This window comes from Uranotaenia lowii, chromosome 3 (genome assembly GCF_029784155.1).
Source record: "Uranotaenia lowii strain MFRU-FL chromosome 3, ASM2978415v1, whole genome shotgun sequence".
Lineage (NCBI taxonomy): Eukaryota > Metazoa > Arthropoda > Insecta > Diptera > Culicidae > Uranotaenia > Uranotaenia lowii.
Window position 1 is genome coordinate 30,541,235 of NC_073693.1, and position 27,823 is coordinate 30,569,057.

Genomic DNA, 27,823 nt, shown 5'->3' on the forward strand with positions numbered 1-27,823 from the left:
ACTTGGCACAATTTCTAAGTTGTATTTAAAACTTGTTTCTCAGTTGAACAGGTTGAAACTTAACCTGTTATAATCCATACTTAACAGGTCATATTAAAACATGAAACGTTTGGGTCGAATATTGTTTCCAAGTTATATTTTTCAAATAGCTTGAAACTCTTAGAGACTTGAGAAATAAAACCTTTTGATATTTGTGTTGAGTGAAAATGTAATTTTTTTTATGTTTCTCAAAAACTGTTTGTAGAGGACAAAATTGTCCAATGGTGAAACGAACTACAGCAAATCTACAAGTCGCGCATAATCAGCAGGTTCGATATGCAAAGAAAATGAAACATTGCATTTTATCATTTGTGGCTCACTAGTCCGATGCAAGGGGCCCAAAATCATTCAAATGTGACGATCCAGTGGCAACATAACCTGAATAACGTTAGACGATCGAAAAAAAAAACAAACAAACAACGAATACCCCCTCGTAACGACATCGCATCATAAAGTGAGTGCGATGCTGTTTGTTGTTTCGAGGAAAAACGTGGATTTGCAGGAAAACCTGTCAGAACCAACCAATCGTAGCATAATTGGATTTCTTGCTGGTTTTTTGGCTCGTCCGGCCAAAGTCCAAAAACGGCATTTCACTATACAACTATACATTGTATGGTACCAAGTACTAAAAACCATTAAAACGAGCAAAGCAATCTCTTTCGGGGCACTTTCATGCTGCTGCTGTTGCTGTTTAATGTTTGTTGTTTTTCCCTCTCACTTGTTTTGTATTGTTCCATTTCGCCCGACTTATGTGTGTAAACAAAACGCGAACAATTGCTGGAGCTGCAATTGCGAGCAGACACAAGGAGAGTGTTTTAGTCAGTTTAGTCCCCATAAATTGTTGTGATTCGTTAGCATAATTGTTGTTAAGAGCCACCCGCTGTGCGGCCGAACGAAGAAAGCGACTGGATTTATCAGAGCAAGCAATTTCTCTCTGTGCCCTAGAATGCCGACAGCTTTTAGTCAAATCTGGAATAATAATAATACTTATTCGCTGGACAGCATACATTTATTTTAATTGCTCCCTTTTCTGCATTAAAATTAAAAAAAGCTTTTTTTTGTAGAGAAATGAATCCAACTGTGTTAGATGAAATATACGCCAGGTTGGTCTTCTGTAGTAGAGTGTTAATACATGGGCCCCGGAGATTCGCAAGATGTGGGTTCAAGTCCTACCGGGAGACAAAGCGAATTTTTTTCGCATGTTTTTCAACATCGATTTTCTCTTATCTAGTCCCTAAAATTTCATCTAACACAGTTGAATTCATTTCTCTACAAAAAAAAGTTTCGCTGACTGAATGTTTGAATCAAGACCCATCTCTGGGTCGCAGTTTAAAAATTAAAAAAAGCGTTAGTCAATATTTTGACGAAGAATTCATGAACGAAGAACACCTTTTATTACGACTTGTGATTTTTACGAATCAAACCAAGTTAGTAGTTAGATAGTTCGTTCGAAAATAATCTCTTTCCAATTGTGTTTCGCAATATAGTCAATTCGAGTATAATCAATTTGGAAAAATGGCAAGTGGCAAAAATTAAGCAATTTTACAAAAACGACATAAACTACAAATTACAAAACAAACAAAAACAAATGACAGAAATGAAAATAAAAAACAAAAATGAAACTCATGACAAAACGGACAAAAAATAACAAAAAATTAAAAAGATTACCGAACCGACCAAAATAACAAAAATTACAAAAAATACACAAATTTAAAAACGACAAAAATAACCAAACTAACCAAAATTACAAAAATGACAAAAATGACCAAATTGACTAAAACGACAACAATTAATTAATGAACTAAAAAATTTCATTACAAATTAATTCTTACCATAAGAATAAAAAAACTAACCAAAATGAACAAACCATCTAAAATGGCCAAATTGACTAGAATTACAAAAATAACCTAAATGATAAAAAAAGAAAAAATGACAAAAAAAATTACAAAAATGAAAAAAAGACAAAAATGAAAGAGAATACAAAAATGACAAAAATTCCAAAAATGACGAAAATCACAAAAATTAAAAAAATGATATGAAAGACCAAACGGCAAAAATCATAAAAGTGACAAAAAAATGACGAAATGACAAAAAATACAAAAATGACAAAACTGACCAAAGTAACAAAAATGACCAAAATAGCCAAAATGACAAAAATAACCAAAATGACCAAAGTGACCAAATTACCCAAAATGACCAAAACGATCAAAATAACCAAAAGGATCAAAATGACCTAAATTGACCAAAATGACCAAATTGACCACAATGACCAAAATGACATAAATCATCAAATTGCCCAAAATGACAAAAAAGACTAAAATGACCAAAATGACCAAATGACCCATAATTACCAAAATGATCAAAATAACTAAAGGGACCAAATTGCCTAAATTGCCCAAAATGACCAAATATACCAAAATGACCAAAAAGACCAAAGTGACAAAAATGACAAAAAATTACAGAATGACAAAAATGACAAAAATGACAAAAATAACAAAATTCACAAAAATGACAAAAAGACAAAAATGTCAAAAATGACAAAAATGATAAAAATGACAAAAATGACAAAAATGAAAAAAATGATAAAAATGACCAAAATGACCAAAATGACCAAAATGACCAAAATTACCGAAATGACAAAAATGACAAAAATGACAAAAATGACAAAAATGACAAAAATGACAAAAATGACAAAAATGACAAAAATGACAAAAATGACAAAAATGACAAAAATGACAAAAATGACAAAAATGACAAAAATGACAAAAATGACAAAAATGACAAAAATGACAAAAATGACAAAAATGACAAAAATGACAAAAATGACAAAAATGACAAAAATGACAAAAATGACAAAAATGACAAAAATGACAAAAATGACAAAAATGACAAAAATGACAAAAATGACAAAAATGACAAAAATGACAAAAATGACAAAAATGACAAAAATGACAAAAATGACAAAAATGACAAAAATGACAAAAATGACAAAAATGACAAAAATGACAAAAATGACAAAAATGACAAAAATGACAAAAATGACAAAAATGACAAAAATGACAAAAATGACAAAAATGACAAAAATGACAAAAATGACAAAAATGACAAAAATGACAAAAATGACAAAAATGACAAAAATGACAAAAATGACAAAAATGACAAAAATGACAAAAATGACAAAAATGACAAAAATGACAAAAATGACAAAAATGACAAAAATGACAAAAATGACAAAAATGACAAAAAATGACAAAAATGACAAAAAAGACAAGAGGACAAAAATTATAAAAATACAAAAATGAAAAAAATGACAAAAATAAAAAAATGACAAAAATGACAAAAATGATAAAAATGATAAAAATGATAAAAATGATAAAAATGATAAAAATGACAAAAATGACCAAAATGGCCATAATGACCAAAATGACCAAAATGACAAAAATGATAAAAACGGACAAAACTGACAAAAATGACAAAAATTACAAAAATGATAAAAATGATAAAAATGATAAAAATGACAAAAATGACCAAAATGACCAAATTGACCATAATGACCAAAATGACCAAAATGACCAAAATGACAAATATGACAAGAATGACAAAAACTTAAAAAAATACAAAAATGAAAAAAAAATTTACAAAAAATGACAAAATTGAAAAAAATATAAAAAAATGACAAAAATGACAAAAATGACAAAAATGACAAAAAAATGACAAAAATGACAAAAATGACAAAAATGACAAAAATGACAAAAATGACAAAAATGACAAAAATGACAAAAATGACATAAATGACATAAATGACAAAACTGACAAAAATGACAAAAATGACAAAAATGACAAAAATGGCAAAAATGACAAAAATGTCGAAAATGACAAAAGTGATAAAAATGACAAAAATGACCAAAATTACCAAAAATGACCAAAATAGCCAAAATGACCAAAATGATTAAAATGACAAAAATGACCAAAATGTCAAAAATGGCAAAAATGATAAAAATGACGAAAATGACAAAATTGGCAAAAATTACAAAAATGCCAGGAAAGATAAAAATGAGAAAAATGTCTAAAAATGACTAATACGGCAAAAAAAAAAAACAAAAATGACAAAAATGACAAAAATGACAAAAATGACAAAAAAGACAAAAATGACAAAAATGACAAAAATGACAAAAATGACAAAAATGACAAAAATGACAAAAATGACAAAAATGACAAAAATGACAAAAATGACAAAAATGACAAAAAAGACAAAAATGACAAAAATGACAAAAATGACAAAAATGACAACAATGACAACAATGACAAAAATGACAACAATGACAAAAATGACAAAAATGACAAAAATGACAAAAATGACAAAAATGACAAAAATGACAAAAATGACAAAAATGACAAAAATGACAAAAATGACAAAAATGACAAAAATGACAAAAATGACAAAAATGACAAAAATGACAAAAATGACAAAAATGACAAAAATGACAAAAATGACAAAAATGACATAAATGACAAAAATGACAAAAATGACAAAAATGACAAAAATGACAAAAATGACAAAAATGACAAAAATGACAAAAATTACAAAATTACAAAAATTACAAAAATTACAAAAATTACAAAAATTACAAAAATTACAAAAATGACAAAAATGACAAAAGTGACAAAAATGACAAAAGTGACAAAAATGACAAAAATGATAAAAATGATAAAAATGACAAAAATGACAAAAATGACAAAAATGACAAAAATGACAAAAATGACAAAAATGACAAAAATGACAAAAATGACAAAAATGACAAAAATGACAAAAATGACAAAAATGACAAAAATGACAAAAATGACAAAAATGACAAAAATGACAAAAATGACAAAAATGACAAAAATGACAAAAATGACAAAAATGACAAAAATGTTACAAATGACCAAAACGACAAAAATGACAAAAATGACAAAAATGATAAAAATGATAAAAATGACAAAAATGGCAAAAATGACAAAAAAGACAAAAATGACCAAAATGATCAAAATGGCAAAAATGACAAAAATGACCAAAATGACCAAAATGACCAAAATGACAAAAATGACAAAAATGACCAAAATGACCAAAATGACCAAAATGACCAAAATGACCAAAATGACAAAAATGACAAAATGACCAAGATGATAAAACTGATCAAAATGACAAAAATGACAAAATAGACAAAATAACAAAAATGACGAAAATGACCAAAATGACAAATATGGCAAAAATTATAAAAATGACAAAAATGACGAAATTGGCAAAAATGACAAAAATGACAAAAATGACAAAAATGACAAAAATGTAAAAAAAATGACGAAAACGACAAAAATTACAAAAATTACAAAAATTTCAAAAAATGCAAAAATTACAAAAATGACAAAAATGTTTAAAAAAAATGACGAAAACGACAAAAATGACAAAAATGACAATAATGATACAATGACAAAAATGACAAAAATAACAAAAATGACAAAAATGACAAAAATGACAAATTTTACAAAAATTACAAAAATGACAATAAAAGACAAAAGTTCCAAAAATGTAAAAATTGTAAAAAAATGACGAAAAGGACAAAATTTACAAAAACAGTGGAAATGACAGAATTTACCCAAAAGATACAAATCACACCAATGACAAAAATGACGAAAATTACAAAAATAAAAAAAAAGACAAAAATGACAGAAATGAAAAAAAATATTAAAAATGAAAAAATTGACAAAAACGGCAAAAATGACAAAATTGACAAACATGACAAAAATGACAAGACAAAAATGCAATTGCCCGTTTTTTTTTTCGTCTTTGTAATCTTTTTCGATATAAGTTATTCATGTCATTTATGTACAAAACTAATTTCCTATTTCAAAAGGGTTGCAAGTCACGACTAGAGTCTAGAAATTTTATATAGATTAGATGCCTTTTCCTAGACATCAGAATCAATAGATTTTATATTTATTGTGACCAGACGATAAATCAAGTTTTCAATGTTTTTCAAACATTTATTACATGTGGTTTTAAGCTTTTTTGAGGCACTGAAAATGTGTCTATACTATACTAACTATATAACGCAGTCTGTTTAAAAATGCCAAATTTATGACATAAATTGCATCTAGTTAATCTTTTCTAAACCAATCTTACCATAATCAACAATGGACTGCTGAACGTAGACCTAGAGCTAATTTTTTAACGTTGCATCCGTTTTTTCTCTCTTCCGTTTCGTTTTTCGCAGATCTATCAGCACTTGAGGTGGTACACTAACCCCCAGGAACAGCGATGGATTGTCCGGATATTATTCATCGTACCCATCTACGCCACCTACTCCTGGATCAGTTTGCTGTTCTTCAACTCGGAAAGCGTCTACGTGTACTTTTTCACCGTCCGGGATTGTTATGAAGGTTAATAATAGTCCATTGATTTAGTGTTATGATTGTGTTGAAATTAATATTGGTTTACTTTTTCGTTTAACAAAACCCAGCATTCGTAATCTACAACTTCCTGTCGCTTTGCTATGAGTATCTAGGGGGCGAGGGCAACATTATGTCCGAAATCCGCGGGAAACCCATCAAATCGTCCTGCCTATATGGAACCTGCTGTCTGGCGGGAAAAACCTATACGATCGGATTTTTGCGGTTCTGCAAACAGGCCACGCTGCAGTTCTGTCTGGTTAAGCCGCTGATGGCGTTCATCATCATTTTCCTGCAAGCTTTTGGGCACTATCACGATGGCGATTGGAGGTGAGTGGTTTCACGACGCGGATGTTTCGGAAGCTTTTCCGAGTGATTGATGTCTTTTGGGGTCAGGGGTAAATATTAGATTTTTAATCAATCAGAGTGAGGTCCTTTGGTGATATTTTGAAAATGGAGCTCTTGGTTAATGTTCGACCTTTGTAAGAAGATTCGAAGAAATAATTGCATTCTATTCCCTTTTTTTAAATTTTCTGTTAGAGAAATGAATTTTTTATCATAAATAATGATGAAAGAGCACTTCCAAAGCCAAATCACACTTACGCGATTGAATGCTGAATACCATCTTCATCATTAGCGGAACTATTTTTAAAGGTCCGGTATTTCAATGTTACTGAAAATAATTAGTTGATGGCTTCACCTTCCATACTTCCACACGGGGATGGGGTATATCTAAAGTAGATTCACACACAAAAAAAACAAAATTAGGGCAGCTTTCGCACCCTGTGTTTTGGGACCTAATTCGAAAAAAGAATTTACCTTCTAAAGGTTTCTCAAGTAATCGAAATTCGATTTAATCTGCTTTGGAAACCTTACTAAGCCCATTTTAGGGTGCTTGTAACATTCTACACAGCTAAAAATTTGAGTACTTTCATAAGATAGACCTCTTAGTTGTTATAAACAGGCAAAAAAGGGTTAATTACCATTTCCAAATTTCCAAGAGACTAATGAAAAACACATCATTTCTTGACGTTCTGATTTTCTCCGAGGTTTCCAGAACACTCGGAAATTTTTTCGAAGGTTCAAAACTTAACCTGCATCAACCTATACACAATTGATAAAGACATTTTGCATTATTGTAAAGTGTTTTAAGTATGTATATTTATTTCTCAAATTTCTTAAAATGTGACTTTTTTCTGTTTTCTCCATTCAGTGCTGATGGCGGCTACATCTACATCACCGTAATCTACAACATCTCCGTCTCGTTGGCCCTGTACGGGCTGTATCTATTCTACTTCGCCACCCGAGACCTGCTGACGCCGTTCGATCCTGTTCTGAAGTTCTGCACCGTGAAATCGGTGATTTTCCTGTCCTTCTGGCAAGGTTGGACCCCTAAATTTTATACTTATTAATTGATAAGAGACTAAACTCCCTTCTTCACTTTCTTTCAGGTGTTGGATTGGCCATCCTGGAAAAGGCTGAAGTAATCTCACCGATCGTGGATGCCGGTGGTTCCACAACGTCCGCTGGTACCGTATCCGCCGGTTATCAGAACTTCTTCATCTGCATCGAAATGCTGTTCGCTGCGATTGCCCTCCGATATGCGTTCCCGTATCAGGTTTGTTGCGGAAAACGGTTCGAAAGGAAAAAAAAAACAAACAACTTAATATATGTTTTTTTTTTTCGCACAGGTATACGCTCAAAGTTGCATGACAGATGCGCACGGTCGATCAGTGACAATGCAATCAATCTCGAGCAGTTTGAAGGTGAGGCCCAAGCGGCAACAATACCAAGTTGAACGTACTTTAGTTCCGATTAACTCGATTCATTTGTCGTTTTGTTTTTGTTTTCGTTTTTAGGAAACCATGAATCCGAAAGATATTATGACGGACGCGATACACAATTTCCATCCCCAGTATCAGCAGTACACGCAGTACAGTTCAGGTACGTGTCACGGTTGAGTTATCATTTTGCTCCACCGAAAATTAGTCTCGTAATGTGGCTGTCGTTCTTTCCGGTTTTGTTTTGTTTCCGTTTATTTTTCCCTTATTTTTTTGTTGTGGTTATGCTAATTTCACTCGCGGATTCCACACCATTCGTGCACGCAATCGTTGGAAAGTTGTAATCCCAAGTGAAACTTTTTTGTTTTTATTGCGCCTGACGATGATCTAAGCTAGTCTTTTAGCTGCTAGTTTCAGTTTTCTTTCTGGATGTTTAGTTGTTTTTCTCTTTATCATGTAACAGTTTTATGTTAGCAATATGTAATTTTATTCATTTTGACTTTGTTACATAGAGCTGTCAAAACATCATGATATCAATTATTTATGTTGCATGTAATGTTATGCTCGTTTAAAAATGTATTAATTTTTGCATGCACCGATAAATATAGTCATGAGAATTTTTCTCTGCAGTCGATATTTAGCCAATATTCTAGGAAGGAAAACAAACAAAAGGCTTACAATATCAGCTAACAAGGTTAGAAGAATTTGTTCAAATCACATGAGGTTTCAATGTAATAAGTGAGGGAATTGTAATGATGTTATAGCGCTTATTAAAAGATTTTATTCGTCAATATCCTTTGTCACACATATAAAGAAAAATAAATAGGTTTTTTTTTGTAATTGCCGACTTATGTTAAACCCACAAATACCAGATAAGCCTAGCTGGAGCCTCGGATCTTGATCCTATCAAGAACTGCAATGAAGTGGGAGGTTAAACACGGGTGAACGAAACATCTCTCAGGATGTTGCTGCGATTACTGGACAAAAATCACTTATGTTCCACTATTGAACGGACCAACTCTTAACCGATTAGTGGTTTATCTTACACGAATTTTATTGGGAGATAAACGCAAAACGCAGTACGTCTACGTCTTTTTATAAAATTGATCGATAGAGTCATCAGTTGCCTTTCACTTTATAATAAGAATAATTATAATAATTATTCTTCCAAGTTTCCTGTCAGTGTTTTGAATTGTTTGTGATCAATGCCTCTTCTGCACCATCCGAATTTTGTAACCAGTTAGGTTATTTTAAAATTATCTAAATTTTCGCTCACATCGGCCAGCTTGGGATCTTCTCATGCTAACTAGCTGAACATTTTCGCCACACTTTTCCTTGAAATAATACAACTTCTCCAATTCTTAACTTGCTTCTCTCATGGTAGATTTTCTGGGCGCTACAAACTTGTTCTTGCCTCTCCAAGATCTTTCGAACCGTATATTTCAAATCCGTGTTCATCAGAATACCAAATCGGCCATAATCCTTTGATTTCAAAACATAACAGTATGGTGTTTTTGCTGTGTGGGTTCGTCCCACAAAAACCCTTGGTTTTACCCTGTGATGCAACATCAAGAAGAGGTTGTGTCCTTGCACTTATTCATCGAACCCGACTCGAGGCCCGACCTCTTATCTTCAGGGTTCGAGGTTTGCAAACCTGTAGTTTTGAATTGTTTTCCTTGAAAGTTCACAAAGATTCATTTATTATTACAGCAAATGTCCTGTAAAAAAGTTGTACACTAAAATAAAATGTCACATAGTCATGTTTTCGACCTGTAAAATTATGGTAAATGTCTTGCTCCTTTTTGTTACAAGACATTTGCGTAATTTTACAGGAAATAATTTTTGCTGTGTAGATCCGCGCCTGTCACGGCACACGCGCGGGACTTAACGCAACGACTCGGATGATTCCCGACGAAGACGTTATCCTACTCCGACTCGAATGGCTCACCCGACGTCGAGAGCCACTCTACCCGTGGGTATTCCCCGGTCGTGGAATAACCCTTTCCCAACGATTTCCACTGCGAAGAAGGTATAGTCTTATCCCCGCAGCTTCTGTCGTTGGAAACCGCCCAACTCGGATACTCCCCGAAGGTACCCGCTACGCAGAAGATGTTGTCTTATCTTTGTAGCTTCAAACCGTGGGGTCAGACGCACTCTACTCGATAGCCCCCCATCGATGGGGTCAGTCTACTCCGACCGTTGTCCAGTCTTCTTTATCCCCCTTGGCTGGCAACCCTAAGTTTTTTGGCCCGCGGATTTTTCTGCCCGTTGGTAATGAATCGTATAGAAGACCCGAGACGTGAGCCGTATAATTTCCATAGAATTTCTACCCACCAAGGCATGGCCGATTGAGGGACTACCAAGCTTATGCCAAGCGTATAGTTGACCTCTCTATTGATTTCCGATTTCCAGTCTGAAAGCCGCGCTTTAGGAAAAGACAAAACAAAACAAACAAGTACGGAGAGATTGTGTTTGCGTATCAACTTTGTAGCGTTTAAAGGTCAGGTCAGATTGAGCACCACTGAACAGAAAACACCCGAACAAAAGACACCAATGGACGATCGATGTAAAACCCGAGGGTTTGCTGCAAACTCCAACAGTAGAGAAACTATAAAAAGGCGGCAGCGACGGCGTGCGGGTTTCAATCAGTTCCTGGGCCTTCTCCCGTGTGATCGACAGTCCGATCAAGTGTGTGCTGTTTTGTGACGATCATCGTTAGCCGTGCGTTCCTGGCGATCGTTGTGCCAGACGATCGAATGCCGCTCCACCACCAAGAGCACTGGAACAGCATGAGACGCGGGATGGAGAGAGTGGGAGCGATCGGGGTGTCGATCGAGGTGATCCACCCACCGTTGACCGCCACCGCGCGGAAACGGCAATTTTCATTGCCAGTAAATAATTTTGAAAGAGGCACGATCGCTTCCACCAGCCTGAGCAACTACCAGCAGAAGGCCGAGTAAGTGAAACCGTTTGATTTCTCTTGGTGTTTTTTTTTACGAAACCGTGGTCTTCACTAGAACACCATCGGCCGCTTTGGTCCAGCCTACGAATCCGATCCAGCCGACGAAAGCCGCACCTGTTGGTTCTGAGGTTGCTGATCGTGAGCGCTCACGTGGTGTTTTTTTTTTGTCATTGGCCAAAGTTACGAATTGTGAAACACTATCCTAAATTGTAAATTAAAGAGTGTAAGATTTAAACTGAACCTGTGCTATAAACCAGCTGCGCATCCACGACTTCCCGCTAGCCGCCGGGCAACTAAACGAAGTGTTGGCAAATCTTAAAAAGGTTTGGCGCTTAAGCCAACAGTTTTTTTAAGCCTTGTTCAGTTTCACCTTGAACCTTTTTTTTTGCAACATTAAAACGTTACAACTTCAATAGAGGCATATTTAACAAGTTTCTTCTAAATACCCTGTTGTACATTGCGAATCATAATCTGTTCTTACGAATTAAGGGCAAAAGTGCTGGCTTAAAGTAATAGTACGGATGTGAAACTGAAGTGCAATCGCTCAAGTAAAGGAGACAACTACGTGGGAACACAGTTCTCAAAGTGCCAAATTACCTGTGAAAGCTGAATTGAGTGGATGTGGTTAGCGGAAACACATTGCTGGAATCAAGACAGGAAGAAGTATAGGGAGAAATTACTAAACGATTTAAAATATTATTTTGTTAGTTGCGGACCACGGTAACAAGGAAAAAATCAATTCCCGATTTTCCTAATAATTCGTTCGAAGTTGGATGAACACGATACAAATACAATTCTTCTAATGATAAAGGAATGTTCGAGGATGAATACAGAAGCTTACGTTTAGTAATTTCTCCCTATACTTCTTCCTGTCTTGATTCCAGCAATCCAATGGTCTAGCGTTAAGGTCCCTATTCGGGCGCCAGGAAGAGTTACAGCTTACAGCTCTTGCTTCGTAACACTTCTTATTCGCCGCCAGAGTGAAGTTGATGAGGATCATGCCGCGACTATCTGCTGAGATGGCCCTTTATATACAAGAAACTCGCATTGCTATTAGCCGATACCGTGTGTTCCGTAATTTGCTACCCTCACAAAGAGACGTTTCATGCTACACTTTGGGCCATGACTTTCTAGGCATTCTGACAACAGTAATTCCAATGCGCACCAAAACTTAAGCGCTTGTCGACCATGACTCCGATGAATTTTAGCTTCTGTTTCGAAGATGTCATGTGTCATCCAAACGTAATCTTCATGTTCACTGTTGGAGATTAGAGCAGTAGATCGTCGTAACACGGTTTCGGTTTCGCTCTCGAGACACCTATGTAGCACATCTCTGAATGTATCCGTAATGGTCTGCATCACCTTCAGCATTGAGATTGGTATTCAGTCCGGACATGAGGTCTCATTCACCTCAAGTTATCTGGCGATAGCCACAAGTTCCTCGATCGTTACTGGCTCGATAACGCGGAATCCCGCGTCAGGTCAAGCTGTGGGAAAAGAGGATTGATCTCCTTCAATTTTTTCGGACGGCTTTCAGGTGTGCAGCTTAACTCTATCGGCTTGGGCCCATGGATTATCATCTGCGCTCTGTTTATGCACCTCTCGTTTGTCAATCGGCACTGTTTCTCGTCCGTTGAGCCCGCCACCTGGCCTTCAAGCAGCTAGCGAGAAGCTCGGCAATTTTAGAGGTCCTCCAGTAAGCCGCTCGTCGCCGTCACTTGGGTATTCTTCATGTCACACGTCGCTACCATAATTTTCCGTAAGCTACTCAGCGTTTTGGACCTTTGATGCTCCTTGAATGGAAAGAGAGTTAAAGCTTCAACCTAGACTTCCCGATAAAAGTTGAGGAGGTAGTAACTGTGGTGTATTTACGTAATGATCAAAATATGACAGTGTCAAAATGCCAATATCTGACTATGGCAAATTTCAACCATATAACAGAATTTAACCATGTGACATAATCTTATCACGAGACATAATCTGATGACATGACCATGGAACATAATCGACAACGTGACATGATCAGACCATGGAACATAATCGACCATGTGGCATAATCCGATCATGCAACATAAACGGACCGTGTGACAAAATCCAATCATGTAACATTATCGACCATATGACGTAATCTGACCATGTAACGTAATCGATCATGTGACAAAATCTGACCATGTGACATAATCCGACCATGCAACAAAATCGGACTATGTGAAATAATCTAATAATGCGACATAATCGACCATGTTTCATAATCCGATTATTCAACATAATCGACCCTGTGACATAATCCGATCATACAACATAATCTGAAAATGATAATGTGATATAATCGACCATGTGACATAATCCAACCAGGCAACATAATCGGACTATGTTACATAATCTGATCATGTAAGATAATTCGACTATGTGACATAATATGACAACGCGACATGCGATGACATGTAGGATCCCTGCCCCTGGGGCCCATCGACATTGAAGTCCTCCGTCACTGGACGCCTCCGTCGCTGGCCGTCATCGCTGCTCACTGGTCCATGTTGCTCCACGATTGCCACAGAACTATTACAAATCGATATCCGAGTCGGTTTACCACTGGTGGGGTTCAAACTCAGATCGAAGCGTAGCAACGTCTGTTCAGTTCGACGGCAAACAGAGAAAGAAAACGAGTCGACCGACGAGCCCGAAATTGACCTTATTGTCCGCATACCACTTCAGCACGTTTTTGGGGTAGTGGCATGAGACCAAATCCGGACAGAAGATTGTTGGGACGTTGTTGGCTTCTAGAGGCACTCTTTCATGTACACCTGTCCGTTCATCGTGTCCTGGGTCACGAAAGGTGCACTCCACTTCCCGCACGTGCAGATGGCTTGCCAAACCAGGAATTTATTCGCAAATTTGGACATCTTCTGAGTGCGGACATGCTCCGGAACGCCGAACTTATCCTTGGCCGTCAAAAACAGGTTGCCGGGGATGTGTTTTAAGTCGGCCTTCACATATATTTCGTCGTCCATGATGCAGCATTCATCTTTCGTCAGCATGTTGAAGTACAACTTCCAGACACGGGTTTTGGCGGACTTGTTCTGCTTCTCGTCGCGATTAGGGGCCTTTTTTACCTAGAACGTTCGAAGCCCATCCTTAAGCGGGCCATAGACTACACAACATTTGCACAAATGCGATGAAATTCTGTCGCTGTAAACACGATTTGCATCGTGTATGGCACTGCTCAAACGACCGCGCAAACGGTTCGAGTAAAATCGGTCGGGATCGAAATATTTTGTACAAACAACCCTCTGTGGCATGGTGTATGGTGCCGTTTGTACAAAACTCAGGCAATTTACTCAGCCCCAGCCGGGGGGAGGTGGTTTTTTGTTGTTGGTGTTTCTGTTTTCGCCAGTAATTGTTTGTGTTCTTGCAAAACTTATTTGTATCGTGTGTGGCCGAGTATGGCTGATGTCGTGCTGAAGCTACAAGCAACGCAACGCGTTTACACGACAAACCAGCTCTCATTTGATCTCCATAGATTTGTCGCGCTTTACAAAGCGCTCAGTATGACAGGTCTGCGCTTTTTCCATGGAGATCAAATGAGAGCTGGTTTATCGTGTGAACGCGTTGCGTTGCTTGTAGCTTCAGCATGACATCAGCCTATAGGTCAAACAATCTTCGTGGAATCATCGAATTTGCACACGCCATATGTGTAGCCTATGACCCGCTTTAGTTTTGGCCTTCTGGACAAAACTTCGGCTTAGGTGCAGCTTTTAGCCACATCCCAAACGGAGGCGTTCGGGTTTCGGTTGAAGGCCCCAACTACGCGGTTGTGATTTTTTGTGTTGTACGGAATACTTTTTCCTTCACTTCTGAGCTTCCGTTCGGTGGTCAATCATTCCTCAAACCGCTTAATCACTCGCGACACCGTGGAATTCGCAATTCCCAACGTTTTAGCGATGGAACGATGCGAGAAGTACTTGTTCTCGTGATGAATGCGCAAAATTTTATCACGCACGAGCTGTTCTTTCTGTTGTTGTTGTTGGGTTTTAATTTATTTGGCTTGAGTGTCAAACTCATATCGCCAGCTGTTCTTTCGACTCCAATTCCTCGAGTTTGATCACAGGACTTTAAAACTTGCAGAATGTAAACAATGCACTATGAACTAAATCCACCAAATTTTTCATTAAATTCTACCCTACGGTTAAAAAGTCAGAGAAATTTTATAGTGTGGCAATTTCATCGTGGACCCCCCCTAAAGAAGCACAAATTGGGCATTTGGACTCCGTCGAGTCTTCCGGGTCAGATTGGCTGGCGCACAATCGCCTTTTCCCACTTGTTCAGAGTGGAAATGACTTTTCTCCCTCCGGAAATATTGATGACAGGCTAAATTTGTTCGACCTCTCGTGAGTTTTCCGGAAACTAGGCCTACTGTGGGCTGTCGTGTTTGATAAAAATTGGCTCGATACAGTGGGCCAAATCTAGTCGAACAAGTTCATGCTTGGTTTGTTTTTGATTGGGGTTGGGGTTTGAACTGTATTTTGCGTATTTTTGCTCCAGTCATACTATAAATAAATATACTGAAAAATCAACTGCAACATCATGTTAGCCATCTCTCTAACCCGGAGTGGCAAACTTCCATTCCGACACTTTACTAGCCGAGCGAAGTACCACTGACCTTTCGGATTTTCTCTATGTCAATCGTATTGCAAGGGGATAGACTACTCGTGGCCGAGGTGAATTGCCTCCTTAGAGAATCCACTGGCCAAGATCTCTTTCTAGCGTCCACAGTCCACCGGTGTAAAATCAGAGGCTGAAACTTACATGAAACACTAAAACCAGTATCTATAACGTGTTCTAGACCTACAACTATTTAAAAAGCAGTTTAATAATCGATCAGAACCCGCAATCCAAACCACAAAGTTCGCTTCACTAGGACGAATCATTAGGCATTAGGTTTGTGAAGGTCTCTAGAGCCGACTTTATTTGGCTCTGTTTGACTTTTTTCCATGTCCGCCCCGTATTCAATATAACATTTTTTCAAGTAACCTCCTACGAATTGAAAAATGTGATATGGAATTTTAGGAAATGTTATTTGAAATTTGAAACACTCATTAACCCTGCTTAGTAACAGAAATAGTACACCAGAACTGAATACCAGATGAAATGATAGGAAAATTGTGGAGAAGTAAGTAGAGAGCTAGTTAATTTAGGTTTTTTTTTTATCTCCGTTCGGCTATCCCATTGTAAGTCTAGCAAACTTTTTCAAAAGAGCTCTGTTTTGGTTTTAATATACCTAATCACACATTTCACGCAACCAACCAGACTGCCCTTCGCCCGTTAACAGTTCAGGAATGGCATTTGGTGCTAAGTTTCAATCGGCACAACATTTGAAAAACTACTACCACCTCCGTGAGGAGGAGCTGAATTCTGTCACGATCAACCACGATCTGGGAGGAAGAGGAAGAGAAGCCGATCTCCTTGACGTAGCCAAGGAAAGCCACAGGATCACATTGTCAAGTTTTGGAAAGCTTTTTTGAACAAGAAAGCTGTCAGCACCTTTATAATTTAATTTAATAATTTGTTTTTGGTTTGAAAAATAACAACCCATTTCATCACCGGAATCCCTCCTTTTACAGCATAATTTTAAGTTTGATCATTTCCACATATTAAGTATTTTTGTTTTCTGTACCAATCATCTGTTACCCTTTCCTCCTTTTTTCCTCTACAATTTGCAGAAGTTGTTTCCCAGCAGCCCTACGAGAGACTCTAGACAAGATGATGATCGTGAGGATGTGGTAAAACAGAAATGTGTTTTTTTGCTACGTGCGCGGACCGATTAGTTGGGGAACGTTAATCTTCAAAACCTTAAACAGAAAGTTGGTGATCTACATTTATAATTATATTTAACAGATAAACAAACGAAAAACACAGAAAACAGCTAGAAACGGACACTTACAAATATTGTGAACTGTGTTTCGATAGGGTTAGGAAACGGCGAGAATCCTTCTGAACTGAACAAGAATAGTTTAACAAAAAGAAAAATATAGGAAAACCGACGACGAAAAGTATTTTTTAACCAGAATTTCAAACATGTTAGGCTTTCAAGTTGTTTTGAAGAAAAAGGGACAAAAATCAAATCAAAACTTGTTTTTAAAACAAACACACAGACGACTTCAGCTAATCAAAAGCTATAGCGATACCTCGTGTCTTACTGTTAAGCTTGTAGCGGACTCTCCGAAAATTATGAATAACATGAGTGAGGTGGTATTTTAAAAAATTTTAAAACCTTAAACTATGAAACAGAGTAAAAGCCTTACAGTTGATAGTATGAGAAAAGGAAAAGAAGACGGTTTAGAAATGTATTTAGCAATACTTTAGGAAATCTACTTAAAAAACAACTATCTATCATGTATCGATCAATTGTAAAAATAACGAAAAAAAAACACCGTAAACAATTCCCAATAATCAGTTAAATTTTAAAATGAGGAGACTGGATATAAAAATTATTTCGTATAACGGTTTAGTTGAAGATTTTATCATAACAAAATACCTTATAATTTCAAAAATCCAACTGCAGTATTCAGAACTTTGAAAAACTTTTAAGCTTTTAATAGAATCTAAAATATTCGATGGACGAAAAAATCAAAAGAGAAATTAGATTTTTTTTAAATTGTAATTCGGAATGTAAAACCGTAATAGATTCAGGCTTCAATTTCGAAATTCATATTTACATTCAGGATGCAGATTCAAAATAAATATTTCCAATTCAAAATGAAGTATTCAGAACCTGAATTATGAATTTAAAAGATTCAGTATTTAGATTCGAAATTCAAATTCAGATTCGGGATTCAGATCCAGAATTTAGATTTAGCATTCCGATTCAGAAGTTAAGATGCAGAACTTAGATTCAGAACTCAGAATACAGATTCAGAATTCAGATTCAGATTCCGAAATAATTCAGATTCTCATTTCATAATGCAGATTCTGAAATTAGTTGACAAATCGAGAATGGAATTTTCAAATTTAAAAGTTTGGCTGCACTACTTAAATCTTGTCACAATTAAAAGTTTTTAATGAATTAAGAAAACAGTTAAAGTTTAGATTTTTGTAATTTTCACCTCAAAAATTTTAGACTACTTCATTTCGATAAGTATTAAAAATTTAATTTGTGAGATTTAAAATCTCAGAAAATTTTAAGTGTTCATTTCTGAATATTTAATCTGGGCAACTATTTTCCATCCATAAATAAGATTATTATTTACCAAGTGGATTTTTTTTTCTATTTTTTTAATCATCGAAACATCTTTCAATAACCCAAACAAAAAGGAATATATCGCTTGTTTTTTTTATCATTTAAATCAAAAGCTTGCCATAATTTGATCGATTCGAATTCTCACAGCTTTTTTTTTTATTTCCATTTAAACAAATCTAGATTTGCCTATAAACAAAATCATAATCGTGCAGTATGTTTAGTGTGTTATTTATTGACATTAAATTAGAGAGTGGTTAGATGTTTTTTTTTGTGGTTTGTTCATACTTGCCCGACTTAGAACTTCAGAAGTGACTGCTTAATCAATCTTTTCGCTGTCTTTCGAAACATAATTTAAACTGCCTGATGATGTCTAGTATTTCCCTTCCGCAAATGTTCGTTCATTTTTTTTGTATCTACACGTGTACCTATGCATATCTAAACCTAGCTACCTTATCATTGTTTCTGATATATGTTGTAACAAAAAATAACCTTGCTTAGAAACCGTTTAGGTCCAGAGAAGAGAAAGTTTGAGGTTAGTAAAAACTAAGCTGCGTTTAGGTATCGATAAGGCAAAGATTTTGGTTTTTAATGGGGAGCTCAAAAAAATTTAGAAAAAATAAATCGGTGATATTATTAGAAAACTTGTGAACAAACTAAAGAAACAATAAATTATAGACGAAAATACGATCGATGGTGATTTCCATTTGACGAGCAAAGCATCTGCATTTTTATTTAAAACCTTCTCGTTCTATACTTTTTTTTTAAATTAACTACAAACTGTGCCATTTTGGCTCTTGGATCAGTAAATAAAACAAATGGAGGCGACAAACGCGAAAAACAACTTTTATACATAAGAGAATAGTTTAATTTCGTAACGAGAAACAGCAGCTGGTAATGTAGGATATATACAGAGACTTAACCCAAGGTAAACATCAGCGTAACTCTCCTTTTGCCCCTACTACAGTACGTTTCCTCTATGTAAGTACCTTTCTGCATTAAGTAAGTAAAAAGTTCTATTGAAAAACGTCCCTTTTTTTAATTTTATTTCTATCCGAAAATAAATTTTTGTTTTTTTTCCGTTAAATCAGTCATAAATATAGTTGAAAAAACCATAGCATTCTTAAAACAAGGTAAGAGAAGCATGTTCATTCCGAATCAACGTAGCTGTTTAAAGTTCATCATTGTGCATCGTGTATGTATTCTCTTTTAATTTTCTAGAAATTTACGTAAAAATTCATCACCCCAACTTTCCTTAAAATGTTCATCCTTCTTCAACTCCCTTACACAGGTGGAAAAAATCCGCGCGGCATCCGGGTGTCCTCGTACGATCCGGACGATCCGAGCAACCAGCTGACGCAGGGTTCAATGGCCAGTGGTGGTAACGGGGGCGGAAATGGAGGCGGAAACAATGGACGCAGTGGTGGCAGTTACAACACTGCCCATACCGGAAGCTACATCGCCCCACCGACCCTCGGTAGTCAGCGGAAGTTTATGGCAACGGGCGGGGATGGAGGTGGTGGTGGAGGATCCCAGAAGGTGGCCACCATCAGCCAAAACTATAACGAGAAGACGATGCTGCTGAGCAGCGATGACGAGTATCAGTAAACTGTGCTGTTGTTGGGGGTGTGCATTGGTGGTTTTTAAGTTCTGTTACATACCTTCCTACTTACAACAAAATTCATTCCGTTACGTAGAGGACTTGGGAACACAGGGGGACAGATTTTTTATACAATAGATGCTTATGTACGGAAACAGCTTTTTCAAAGATTGTGACAGCTCTTTTTCGGTTATGAAGACAGTTGATTAATTTTAGTATTTCGGATTGGACAACGTAGCTCTCTTTGTAGAAAGTATGTCACAAATCACCCAGATCAACTGATCCGGTTGTCATGAGAATATATTGTCGTTGCAATTGCAATTCTGAGTTGCTGGTTTTCGACTGCCAACCAACGATGGTGATGGTGACGTATTAATTCAGCAACGACAATATATTTTATTCTAACCAGACTTCAAGAACGCTTTGGAGCTACCTCACACGTCCTAAATTCCGTCGATTGGGAAGAAGAGCTCGAAATCTTCAGTCAAATTCTGCGTATTACTCGCCTTGTGTCGAAATCTACCGTAACTACCATTCTGCTGAGTCCCTGGGTCGTCAAAGAACTACAGCAAAGGAAACGATTAAGAGATGCACCTTTAGAAACTACATTACGAAGGAAATTCAAGGATCTGCCAAAGTCTGTCCTGTACTGCTATCGTGGAGCTGGAAGGACACAATATGTATGATATCGTTAGATGGAGGATTTGCGAAGGTGAAGGAAGATGAAGGATCGGGGAGTACAACACAAAGTTGGATGAACTTGTGTTGAAGGAGACTTCAACGCGTGAGTGCAATAACACAAGGAGCCACAGCTTACTAGAGACCTTCGAAGGGATTGATGTCACCTTCGCGAGCTTATCACTAAAAACGGTGAAATGCACTGAAGAATGTGTGCATTCAAATGGAAGACCAGAGTTTTGATCAGGAAGTCTGCGTGGAAGCTAGAAAGGGCATTCTACTCCGACCGAGGTCCAGTCTTCCTCATTCCTTTGGCTTGCAACTTTGAGGCTGGCAACCCTAGGCTTTTTGCCCGCCGTGTGCCGAATCGAGAGTAGCTTATCCTAGACTCGCGTCTGTCACAGCACACGTACGGGTCTTTAACGCTTGCGACTCAGATGAATCCCGATGGTGATCCTACCCGACGCGAGTGACTCATCCGTCGGCGACGTGAGACCACTCTACCCGAGAGTACTCCGCGACGTGAATACTCTTCCCCCTAGGAGTTCGACTGCGGAGAAGGTCTTATCTTATCCCCACAGCCTCCGTTGTAGAGGGCGCGTTCGACTCGGATACTCCGCGACGGTAACGTTGGAGGTATCCTACACACAGATGCGCGACGTACCAGGCAGCTGGGCATAAGCAGAAGGTGAAGTCTTTTCTTTGTATGCTTTACTGCCAAGTTCGAACGCACACTACTCAGATGTTCCCCGACGAGGGAGTCACCCTACACCGGTCGCGGACTGGTGATGGTTCCAACTCCTCTGCAGGGCAGTCATAAACCGAGTAAACCCAGCGCTGACCACGCACCAAGTATTGGTATCCTCACACATCCTTCGCACGATGTTGTCGGCTGTCGTGTCTGGTCCGCAGGCGGCAAGCATTTTAGCGCGTACCCCTTCAAACCTCGGACAGTTGAACACTACGTGCTGTGGTGTCTCTACTGTGTCACCGCAGGTTGGGTAGAATGGCGAGGCCACTTGTCCAAACTGATGGTGGTACTGCATGAGGCATGCGTGACCAAGTTCTGCAGAAATCCACCTCTCCATGTTCCCGGTTTATCCAGAATCCGACGTTAGGGATCAAGCCTTGGGGCCACCGGCCACGTTCCGAGCTGTCCCAGTTGGACATCGAGGCCTCTCTGGCATGTTTTCGCATATCGGGCATGTGGCTGTGCTCGTAGCAGAAAATATTTTCCTCTAGCAAAACCGAGATGGGCATGACCCCTCCACAACATCAGCGACCATTGCCGCTCTATTACAGGCGTAGTCGACGTGGGCCGTTAAGTTCAGCCGGTCGTCGATAATCACCCCCAGGTACTCAATCGCATGCTTGGTTTCGATTGCGCACGGTCCAGCTGCAATCGTCCCTGATTGTGCTGAAATCAGGTTGGTGATCAGCACCATCTCGGTCTTGTGGTGAGCCAGACGCAAGCTCTTGGAGCGCATCCAACTTACCACCTTCTCAATAGCTACTGTGGCGAGTAGCTGGACCTCTCCGGTTGATGGGCCTGATGCCAGGAGAATTACGTCGTCGACGAGTCCCACAAGTCTCACTCCAATGGGGAGACGCAGTCTCAGCAGTTCGTCGTAGACAATGTTCCACAATACCGGGCCAAGTATCGATCCTTGTGGAACCCCTGCCGAGACACCCACTGTTTTCGGTCCCTCTCTGGTCTTCTACTATAGTTGGCGGTTACGGAAGTAACAATTCCACCATCCTACAGATATATGCCGGAATATGCTGCCCAACTGACGCTGTTGAAGGCGTTCTTCACGTCAAGGGTGATCACTGCGCAAAACTGGTCTCCTCTCTTCTTCTTCAGTCTGGCTTTGTCTGCCCCTTCGATGACACGTCGAAGGACTACCGTACTGCGGCCTTCCCGAAAATCGAATAGGCCGATCGCACTTCCGGTGTAGAGCTGGATCCTGCTCTGTACCACCTTCTCTAACACCTTTCCAGCAGTATCCAGGAGACATATCGGGCGATATGCTGATGGGCGGCTTGCCCGGTTTTGGCAGGAACACCAATCGCTGTCGCTTCCACACGTCTGGGAAGACCCTACCATCCACGTACTGTTGCAGTGATGACCGGAACATTTCAGGATGTTCCATGATCGCGGCCTTCACTGCTACATTAGGGATGCCATCCGGTCCCGGAACTTTGTTCAACTGAAGGGACTTAGCGATGTCACGCAGTTCCTGGAACGAAATCTGCTCCTCTTCACTGCTTCCTCCCAGCTAACATGAAATCGTAATGGAAATGATAATCCAAATCGATTACTAAGACATTTTCAATAACCATAGTAAAAAAGTTGGTATTGAGTGATTTTCTATCATTCATTTACGACAAGCTTTGCCTCAAAATAGTTGAGTCGGAAAGCTGTTTTGTCAATTCGTTAATATGTCTCCAAAAGTTGGGAATATGCTAATTTGACATTTACGATTTGAGTGAACTGATTTACGATGAAGTCCATCGATTGAAACTCTATTCGATCTCTCCCTTTCTTCCTTTGACTGGTTCGCAAAAAAGAAAATCTCACCTATAGAGCTATAGCGTGAAGTCATATGCGATACCAACTGATGCGCACCTCCACTCCGCGTCTTGGCCCTGACAATCGTGTAAGCGTGGCCCCACGGGTTGTCATTGGCGTCATCGCAGAGTTGCCTGAATCGTGCCTTTTTGCTCGCCTTGATTGGCCTGCAGAGGGCAGACCTCGCAATTACGTAGGGCACTCTTCGCTCCGCCCTCGCTGACGGGGACCTCGCTCTCTGTATATGTCGCCTGGCCCGTAGTACGCAGGTCCGCGATTTCCGTCGTCCACCAGTAGACGGGTTGCGAGTGTCCTTCTGCTTGGCCCTCCTTGTCATCGTAGCGTCACATGCGCGTACGAGTACTCTCGTCAGGTTTTCCAAGTTCCGCTCCCAATTTAACACTTCGACAAAGACGTTCTGGTAGAATTGTGTTGTCTTCCAGAGGTGTGCTCCTGTTGTCGTACCTCTTCTACCTGCCCGCGTACTTGTGCCCACCCGATACCGAATCCCAAAGTGATCGCTATCACTAACCCTCCAGTCGCTCGTCCCGGACTACTGAAGGTGATGTAAATGATGGACTCGCTCCCATTCCTGTGGTGGGTTCTTGTATCGCCTACATTCTCCAGGCCTACGTTCAGCCTTGCCAGGGCTTCCAGTAGAAGCTGTCCCGTGGGTTTGTAAGGCGACTACCCCATTCTACGGCGCACGCGTTGAAGTCCTCGCCTATGACAATGGGGCTCCTGCCCGCGAGACCTTTGATGATTTCGTCCATCAAGACGCCGAACCTCTTCAGAGACCACCTCAGGGGGGCGTAGCAGCTACAGACATGAAGGGAGATTCGCAGGTCCAAAACGCTGAGTAGCTTGCGGCAATGATGGTAGCGATGTTCGACAAGACCATGTCCAGATAAAGTATACCCAAGTGATGGCGAAGATCGGGCTATTACTGGTGCGGTTAATCTAGCAGCCAGGGTAGCACTCAAGCAAACCATTAGGACAAGCGAGGAAAACGGTTATAGAGCACTGAGCCAGAGCGTAAAGTCTGTTTCACATAGAACCTGGTCGCATCTTTTCATTTACTGCAGCGCTCCTAGTTGTCATATCGCGAATCTATTAACAGTGTTTTGATCCGGATGGTTTGTTTACTTAGTGGTGAAAATTTCATTAAGATTGAAGCAGTCAGTCAAAAGTTATCGACGATGGAACGCAAAAGGCAAGAGAAAATTCTGCACACTCACGTAGAGAAACCGACGTGGTCAGGGGTAAAAATCGCGAAATTCCTGAAATACCCAAAATCGACTGTAAATTCGGTGCTGCAACGTTACCGGGAGACCCTTACGGTGGATCGAGCAAAACAAGCCAGGCGTAAAAGTGGAACATATGACCGTAAGCTGCGAGCAAAGGTAATTCGATCAGTTCACAATAATCCTGGAATCTCTTTGCGCGATTTGGCGAAAAAGTTTAAAACGAACCACAGTACAGCTCGACGAATTTGTTTGCGAGAAGGCTTGCGGTCGTATCATGCAAGCAAACACCCCAACAGGACACTGAAACAAAACCTGGTTGCCAAAACCAGGGCAAGGAAGTTGTACGAGAAAGTTTGACCAATTACAACGGATGCATTTTGATGGACGACGAAACTTACGTGAAAGTGGATTTTGGACAATTACCCGGTAACAAATTTTACCTTGCGAAGCTTAAAGGGAATGTTGCGGGTAGATTCAAGTTTTTTTTCGCAGATAAATTTGCTCGTAAATTGATGATTTGGCAAGGGATCTGTAGTTGTGGGAAGAAGACTAAGATTTTCATCACTTGGGACACAATAAACGGAAATGTTTACAAAGAAAAATGTCTCCAGAAGAGGGTTTTGTCATTCATTCGGACCCACAAAGGTCCGGTGAAGTTCTGGCCGGACCTGGCAAGCTGTCACTAACGCCGGGATGTCGTTAAGTGGTATAAGGATAACAAGATCGATTTTGTTGAAAAAAGTATCAATCCACCAAACTGTCCGGATTTTCGTCCCATCGAGAAATATTGGGCAATAGTTAAGGACAAACTGAAGAAATGTGGCAAAACCCGCTCAAATGAAAAAGTGGTGGAACAAGATGGTGAATTAACAGCAGTACTGTGCAGAAAATGATGGGTGGTATCACAAAAAAAGTTCGAAAATTCATCCGAAAAGCTGACGAATGATTTTTATGTATTTTTTTCAAAAGTGCAATAAAAACTCTACAAAACGACATTTTTACTTTTGTTGTACGTTATTTCTTTGCGGAGAAATGATCTATTTCATCCGACCAGATTCTATGTGAATCAAACTTTAGATAACAATCCATGGGGACAAGTCTATAGAGTAGTACTGCCAGATTTCGGCTGTCCAAACCGCCGACCGAAAAGTGTCTAGAAAAATTGAAGGAGATCGTTGAGATCGAGGACCTTGTGGCTGTTGCTTAGAAACTTGAGGTGAATAAGGTTCCAGGGCCGGACAGAGTTCCAAACTCAGTGCTGTAAGTGGCGATACCGACCATTCCGTATACTTTCAGAGAAGTGCTACAGAAGTGTCCCGGCAGCAGGCAAGCAGATAGTCGGATTTCCGGGCGATATCGTGCTCATGATCACCGAAACAATCGAGAAGGTAGAATATCTTGCGACGGATTGGCATATGGTAGGAAATATTCATGGCCAACAAATAAGTTGAACCACACATGGAGACCACGACATCTTCAAAACAGCAGCTAAATCACCTCGGAGTAACGGTCGACTTCTGATTAAGTTTTGATGAGCAAGTCAAATGCTTTTGTGGGAGTATTTCGAGAGTTATCGACTCATTGACCTGGTTCTGCCTAACTGCCATGGTCCAAAAAGTAGCAAGGGACAGCTCCTTGCGAGCGTAGCAGTATCGAAACACTACTAGAGGTAGAGCGCAACAAATCCAAATTACGAAGCACACTTCAGCAGATAGCCGTTCGGAGTTTCTTGTGTATTCAGGACTATCTCAGCAGATGCAGTTTTTGTCATGATTCCCATCGGCATCGCTCTGGCGGTGGATAAGGACCAATAAGATGCATCGAACAACGCAAGATGGACACGTAGGCTGCCATATCACCTGGAATGCGGAAAGAGATACGGAGAAATCGGCAAAAAAGCAATCTTTTTCTATCCCATGAAGAGAATGAAATAGTCAACCAAACTTTACAAGCTTAAAGAGGATTATGGGCTTAGTATGACACCACAATTGAAAAGAAACGCGTTCTGAGGAGTTAGGATAGGATATGGACTTAAACACGTGAAGCGGAGAAACTATTCGAAGGTGATCGTGACGGGATTTTTTCATGGTAGTCTCACAATCGTCCATCCTTCGGTACAAATACCTACGAGATTGGTTACGCGAGTTTCTTTGAAAGCACTAGCTAATCTGCACACGTCTCGGGGTCTTACGTACCAGTCTGCTTTTGGCGGAAGAGGAATTGTAATGGGTACGATGTATGAGTGCAAGAGTCTAAGAGTCTCATTCTACAAAAACACAATTAAGATATAAAATTATTTTGAACCTAAATTTTGGTTTTTTGTTTATTCAAACTCTATGATGATAAAGAGCTAATAAAGCTGATTCACCGTTCTTTTGTTCAAAATCTGTCCCACTGTCCCCAACTAGAGTTTCACTAATTCAAATGAATCCTTATCCCTTTTCCTGTCTCTCCCGCATCCTTGTAATTATTTTAATCATGTAAATGTTGCAATCTATTCCACATAGATCGAAGGTATACAGAAGCTTTCATTCACCAGGGGGTTTAGCTTATACATAATAAGTACATTGCTATTTAGGATAGCTCTGATTATATACTGTCACACTGGACTACTTAAGTGCAGCGACAGATCAGCGATAAGCAGGCAGAGTAGTTATTTATACAATAGTACCAACTGTATCCAGGTGGCATTTACACAATTGTACTGTATAGATGGCTGAAGTGTCTCTTCTCTTCAATGTAGAGGACCTGTTTTCTTTTAATAAGCACTTTAGTCCCGATAGGTTGATTGTCCAAAGATTAAAGGAAGTGAAGACAAAAAAAATGAAATATGAAACAGACAAACTAATAATCTACGACTCGGTAGAAAAGAGCGTTTCAAATGGACTCAGTGTTAATTAAAGAACAAAAAAAAAATAATCTAGATGGAAAATAATTTTACAAACAAAACAAGACAACTGAAGGTAAACCAATTAAGAATATTTATATCTTTACTACAGTGTCGATAGTGCAAAAATTGAAATAAAAAAAAGAACCGTTCTTCGAAAGCAGCCAAAAATGCATCGGTCTGTTTTAGAGACAGTCATTTAGTTAAGAACAATGATCGCTAGTTATCAATTGCAAACAGTACAATATTCCTGCCATTTTGAGAAGTCGTCTATGTGTACCAGGAAACAAGCATCATTATCGAACAAATGAATTTGGGTTTTATGAATTTCATCCTAAATTGTTCAATTTGATAACCCGTTAGAAGTTAAAATGTGACAGTCCTAAGGTTATTCAAG

At 38.7% G+C, this 27,823-nt stretch overlaps 1 protein-coding gene across 12 annotated transcripts in view; it reads left to right on the forward strand.

The window, feature by feature from the left end:
* Positions 1-27,458, forward strand: part of LOC129757849 (transmembrane protein 184B) — a 92,181-nt gene extending 64,723 nt beyond the window's left edge. For 10 of the 12 annotated variants that reach the window (XM_055755183.1, XM_055755187.1, XM_055755179.1 and 7 more), the window contains exons 3-9: positions 6,291-6,456; positions 6,537-6,795; positions 7,679-7,848; positions 7,917-8,083; positions 8,157-8,231; positions 8,325-8,409; positions 19,734-27,458. In XM_055755183.1, the coding sequence (XP_055611158.1) occupies positions 6,291-6,456; positions 6,537-6,795; positions 7,679-7,848; positions 7,917-8,083; positions 8,157-8,231; positions 8,325-8,409; positions 19,734-20,050 (1,239 nt within the window). In that variant the 3' untranslated portion in view covers positions 20,051-27,458. Of the gene's footprint in view, positions 1-6,290; positions 6,457-6,536; positions 6,796-7,678; positions 7,849-7,916; positions 8,084-8,156; positions 8,232-8,324; positions 8,410-16,515; positions 19,204-19,733 lie in introns of those variants that run through there. The other 2 variants (XM_055755188.1, XM_055755189.1) reach the window with 2 other exon arrangements.
* Positions 27,459-27,823: the final 365 nt, after the last annotated feature.